The sequence below is a fragment of the Populus euphratica genome, unplaced genomic scaffold (assembly GCF_000495115.2).
Source record: "Populus euphratica unplaced genomic scaffold, PopEup_1.0 scaffold4545.1, whole genome shotgun sequence".
In the NCBI taxonomy this organism is placed as follows: Eukaryota; Viridiplantae; Streptophyta; class Magnoliopsida; order Malpighiales; family Salicaceae; genus Populus; species Populus euphratica.
The window spans coordinates 1-6,240 of record NW_011504365.1 but is presented as its reverse complement, the minus strand read 5'-3'; the positions used below and the strand labels follow the sequence as shown (position 1 = coordinate 6,240).

At 32.0% G+C, this 6,240-nt stretch overlaps 1 protein-coding gene across 1 annotated transcript; it reads right to left on the bottom strand.

The window, feature by feature from the left end:
* Window positions 1–4,009: 4,009 nt before the first annotated feature.
* LOC105120058 (protein disulfide isomerase-like 1-4) lies at window positions 4,010–6,237 on the bottom strand (the record flags this gene model as incomplete). Its single annotated transcript, XM_011018244.1, has 7 exons — window positions 4,010–4,433; window positions 4,548–4,604; window positions 5,308–5,442; window positions 5,536–5,616; window positions 5,746–5,814; window positions 6,006–6,080; window positions 6,178–6,237. Coding segments are annotated over 7 exons (645 nt in total), but the record flags the coding sequence as incomplete, so codon positions are not given.
* Window positions 6,238–6,240: the final 3 nt, after the last annotated feature.

The window sequence follows — 6,240 nt, the reverse complement described above, 5'->3', positions numbered from 1 at the left end:
AAAGTTTCAACGCACCGTTTCATTAAGATTGATGCTCATCGTTTTGCTAAGCACTCAATGCAACACACGTCTTCCAGCACTCGTGCTACGCATCATTTAGCATGTTCTAGAAGGAAAATAAAAGACAAAGTTAATTACTCTTGGAAAAACACTAATGAGAAATTAAAGGAAACTGGATTCGGGCAAATCCCTTTGTGTTCTTCATCTTTGTCTCCTCCATTCTTCTACATTACTGAACTTGTAACCTCTTGTAAGAAGTGGTATCAGAAGAGACCTTACACTTACCTTAAACATGACACATGATATTTGTGCAATTGATTTTAAATGACTAGAGGATTTCATTGAAGTAATTAAGAAGTATGACTGGTCAAAAGTATGAGCAATTGATGGACCTACTAAAAGTATAAAGTCATATGTTGGATCATACCATTGAAAGTCAAGAAGCTCATATTAAAGACAGAGGAACATGGTAAGTACTATGGCACAACAGATAAAGTTTACTTTACAAAAGTTTTTTCCAGTTTAAGGTAGCTCCAGCCAAGGCAAAGACAAACAAACTTGCATCTAGGAGGGATCGCATTCTAGAGCTCGTCTTATGAATGAAGAAAGAATCCTTGCTTTAAGGTACATAAACCCAAAAACTTCTTTGCAGTATTTTGGGGTGAAGATGTGCATGAATAGCTGTACAAATAGCTGCATAAATATACTTAATATATTGAAGAGCTTAAAATAACATCCTATTATCTCGATGGTATTGCTCTTTACTAGTATAAAAACATTATAATAAGTTTAAGGGATCAAAAAATAAGTTGGAAAGAGTATGTAGAAGCTATATGTTTATAGGTACAAGGGATAGAAGAATCATTTATAAGAGTTGATGGGTTTGAAGCACATTGGAGAGCTGGAAATGTATATCTAGAATTTTTATGTGTAGTGGAATAAGACTGAGATTAATGAAAAACAAGTCTTAGTCATCTTTTTGAAAGGGTTGGAGGTAGAGATTAAAAACACAAAGAAGATGTTTGATTCCAGAATCTTTAAGCCCACATATAACTTGGCCTAAATACAAGCAAATACTTTACCTTTGGATTAATGAAGACAACTAAGTTATATCAAGTCAATGCTAACATGGTTAGAAAGTTTTTTCTACTAGGAAAAACACTAATAATGCCTAGATTTTTTCTTTTTATATTTTTAAAAAATATAATATAAATCATAATGTAATGTAGTATGAGCCGATAACCTAATTTTTTTTTTTTTAAAAAAAAACCTAATAATTCTTTTACCATGTACACATTCACATCTCATTGTGAATTCATATAATGAAATTATCTTCCCTTCGAGGACAAAATCATTTAGCTTGACTTTTTAGTTATTATAAGAATGAATGGGGTTAATCAATGTTTTTACATTTTTGTTATACAGTGTTATTACTAAATCACCTTTAAAAGAAAAAAAAATTGCTTTAATCAAGAGATATTTTTAGTTTTTTGTATATTGTAATGACTTACATACCCCTTGGAATTAAACTTTTATGGCTTTGGATGTGAAGATGCCTTTATCATTTTCTCTTGGTTTTTCTTATTAATCTTATATGGGGTTAGAGGTAATTAAGTCTTTTAATATATATAAAATATAATTTAAATAAAAAATTGGTTGGCTCCACCATAAGAACTTTGAACGTCACCCTTCACAGCAGTGTTCAAAGCACATCATCGCTCTTATTATGGTGATGAGGCGCGTGCCACCAAAAGATAAAAGATTGAGCTCTGGTTATGCCTTTTCTTTTCTCTCTCTCTTTCCTTTCTCCCTTCCTAGAAAAACATGATAGTCATTGTAAAAAAACAAAGAAACCTAGTTATTTGTTTGTTGAATCAAATTAAGTCTTTATTTTTTTTTGTTGTAATGTATTTAGTTTTGAATCTTTTGTTGAATTAGTTTTTGTTTTCAATTTCATCACATGACATTTGATTTTTATATTAAATTTGGTTTTTATTCTTTTAATTATTATTTTTATTTTTTCTTATCCTTTCTTAATTGAAATTATTTCTCTATTCCATCCCTTATGAGTTATTTTATTTTATTTTTGTTTCAAATTTAATTCTCATTCTTTCTAAATCTACTTCTTTTTTTTTGTTGAATTCTTTTTTTCAATTTTGTCACTAACTATTTTGGTTAGTTGAGAATTTGATATTTTGTTTTGGTTTACTTTTTATGTTGTAATATCCGGTCTTATGATCTATGTCATAAGTCTTGAAGATCAGACCAGGTTGGCTTTAGTCGTTTTTAAGTGCTTTATAAAAAATAATTTTTTCAAAATAATTTTATCCATCATTATTAGGTTCGTTGAAAATTGATATTCGTTATTTTTTAACTCTTCTTTTTATAAATTTATCTTGGTATCATGTCTTAGATCATAAATTCAATAGATTCACTAAGGTTGTCCCAAACCTTTTTTTTCATTGATTTTTATTTTATTTTCAATTCTGCCCCTCAATATTATTTTGGTTTTGGAATTGAGCTCCATGAGTTTATTCAGTTTGTTTTTTATGGGTTATCCTAGTTCCATGACTAGATTATAGATTTTGTTTGATTCTCACTCATGTTGGATGATAAAAATAGTTTATCTCTACTTCCTTTAAAAGTATGTTTTTTTTCCTAAGAATTCATCTTTTTTGTTGGCTTGAGTATACTCAAGTTAATTTCTTCTTTATTTTTTAAAATTATTCACTTTTCAATTTAGTTATTTATAATTTTATTTGTTGGGAATTGAGATTCAATTATTTTTCTATGCAATTATCCTAATCTCATTTAATTTTTACTTTGTTAATAAAAAATATTATTTAGATGTTTTAGGAATATTGTAAGGATATATTTTCATAATATTAACAAACATTCATGTTTTGCATTGAATCATTGTTGATTTTTCTTCTCACTTTATTTGTTGTCAATATCTTATTTACTAATCATATTATTTAATTAGTCAAGCTTATTAAACTCATTTGAGTTAATGACTAGAATCATTTTTTTTTTCAAAAAATTGTTTACATCACCTTGATATTTTTTTTATTAAAAAAAACTAGATCAACATGTGATAAGTGCAAGCCACCTATCTAATTAAATTTAAATTAGGTATACAGTGGACAAACATCAAGTGAAGAAAATCATTCACCTGAGGTTGGAGGCTGAAAAAAGCATAACTCTCAAACAGGGTTGACCTAACTAAAAAACTAGTTCTGGTTCACAAAGTGTTTAAAATTTTAATATTTCATATAAAAAAGTTAAAAAACAATACATATAGATATAGATTATACATGTTGTAAATAATAAAGTTTAAATAATTATTTTAAAAGGTTTTTTAATTTCACACCATAAAAATATTATCTTTTTCAAGTTAAAGTATTTAAATTAAAAATATTGTTATCTCATATTAAAAAAATACAACTTTTTTTATAAGTATAGTATATATATATATATATTGATATTCATCTGTTCCAAGTTTCATCAGGTCACACGTTGACCCGGCAAGTTAGGCAAAATTCAGCAGGTCAACTGCAAGCCTAGCTTTTACCTGCCTTGCACCTTGCCAAGACCTAAATTTAGGCAAAATTCACCAGCCAATTGTAAGCCTAACTTTTACCTACCTTAAACCCTCTCATGACCCAGACCAAACCATCAGGCGGAGTCTGGTAACCATAGAAAAAAGGTGCAGGGTGATGGATTCAAACATTTCAAATCAGGGGGAGGTAGAGCAAAATGGTCGTATTCATTGCCATTCTTGCGATGGGGACTTGTGCGGTTTACCGATCAGGAGGGACGTCATTGTTTCCGACCCTCCAGGAAACTCGGCCACGTATTATTTATTAGCTTTGCTTGCCTAAGAATTAAAAACTTCGAAATACAATTTCCACTCGTGTGGAGCCCACCGCCAAAACCAATGCGCGTGGGATGACTAGAAGAAGAGGAACCCTGACAGATCTGGGAAATTCATTTCCTCAGCAAGTTCACATAACAGGAACCAGGGAAGAGACGCCCAGATTTATTAAACTCTTCCAGAAAACCTTCAGAAAACGAGGCAAAATTCAGAACGATAATACATAATTCAATTTTTTCCCAGTCAGTTTCACTGAGGATGGGGTGTCGTAGGTTGTTGGTCGCAATAGATTTTCTCCTTTGGATATTTCTTACACTACTCGCTCTATTTTCTGCTGAAGCTATTGCCTTGACCTTACAAGATACATAAATTAGCAAAGCACATAAGATCCTCACAATTCATCCTTCACTTCTCTCGTGCTGCTCTCAATGCCATCTTTGGCATCTGAACTTTCTGCTTTTGATGTTGAAGCTGGCTTTTGGAGCTTGAATGGAATCGATGCGTGTTTTTTTATGAACTTATAAAATGCAACCACGGTCCGATCAGTGTCCACAGTGATCTGCCCAACACCAATCATCCAAAACATATCACAAAAACATACTCCAAATTTAAATGCTATAATGGGCAGAAGCAATATTGAAAACACAATGTCAAATTTGTAACAGCAACTTACTGGATCAAAGCTCTTGTTTCCAGCAGGAAAGAAGAGGAGCGTGGGAAACCCATCAGACTGCATGAAGAAAAAATAAGTTAGTAGAATTTCACTACAAACTTCCTCTTACTTTTCGCTTTGAGATTTTGCACTCCAACACCATTAATTTTTTTTTTATTGTGCATTGAATTGGAAAGGAAAAGTACTGAACAGTCCACCTTCCACTCTATATAGAAGTCAATGTTTTCAGAATTGCCAAGTCATTGATTTGGAAAATGGAGATGATCAAAGATTCAGAGATTGAACCAGGAAAAAACAAATTAAGTAAATTGATTATATTTAAAATATATGAAATTTAAACATGCTCCACCACAAACAGCTTTGGAACAGTAGAGGTCTTAGTTCAAGCCTCTCTCCTGTAAAAGCCGGTCTGTAAAGCAAACCCAACCAACCACGTTTTCTAGTTTCTGGTCAAACAACTTCATTCACCTGTCTTCAACTGAGTTTGACTTCTCCAGGTAAAAACTAGGGGTTGCAAGTGGCATTCAAGGTACATAGCTAGGCATTGGGCAATTATAAGTAGGAAACCATGGGTATCCGTCTGAATTTAATCCTCCATAGAAGTTTATCCCCACATTATTTTACTCACAAAGGACACTAATCTATTATAAATCCAAGTTCTAAAAACGACAAACTGCTATATTAAAAAAAAAAACAACAGCAAAACAAGTTCTTGGCATTTTCAAATCCTATGCCATAGATCAAATTGAAATACAAGTACCTTTGCCCTGGGATGCTCATTTGTTGTTCCATCCATCTTGGCTATAACAATAGACTCAATGCCCCTCAAATGTGCGGCAAGTTTGTTGTATGTTGGCTCCAAAGATTGGCAATGCCCACACCATGGTGCATAGATCTAGTAAACCAAATAAAAATTTAGAAAGCGCACAAGTAAAAAGAACCCAAAAGAGAATGGGCATATTCATGCATTTATCAGTTGCAACAATACCTCAAGAAGAACATCCTTTGACTCATCCAAAACAATTTCATCGAAGTTATTCCCAACAACTATCTTTACATCCCCATCATTCTGTAACAATCAAACACCATAAAAAATGTCAGATAATAAGACAAAATAAAATAAATCAATTAGTTCTTCTCAAATAAAAGAATGATTAAATAAATAAACTAGCTGAGAAAACAAAACTTAGCAACTCACTGATTCAGGAACTGGATCTGACTTGAAGAAAGGCTTGAGCTTGTCTTCAATGAAATCCTCTCCAAAAGCCTGAGAGAAGACAAAAAGATCAAAATGTTACAGATTTTGGCATTGGCAATACCTGTTCATTGAACTCATCAAAATAGCAGGAAAAGCAACCTGTGAACGAACAAATGGATGCATGTAGAAGAAGAAGAACCATTACCTAACCACAGTTAAAGCTGAATATAAATTGGAGACCATAAGGAGAAAGTTCCCACCTTAATGTTGTCCAAGGTAACATCCCCATCAAGTACAAATTTTTTAGCATCATCATTTCCTGTGTATGCAAGAACCTAGACAGAAATTGATACAACAAAAGCTTCAATTGCACCAAACATATGAAATCAGCAACAATCAGTATCATAAATTCGTACTGAGAAGAAAAATTACTTTGGGGGCAGTTCCACTGATACCAAAATATTCTGAAACAGGTTTCCCAACATCTTCATTGTC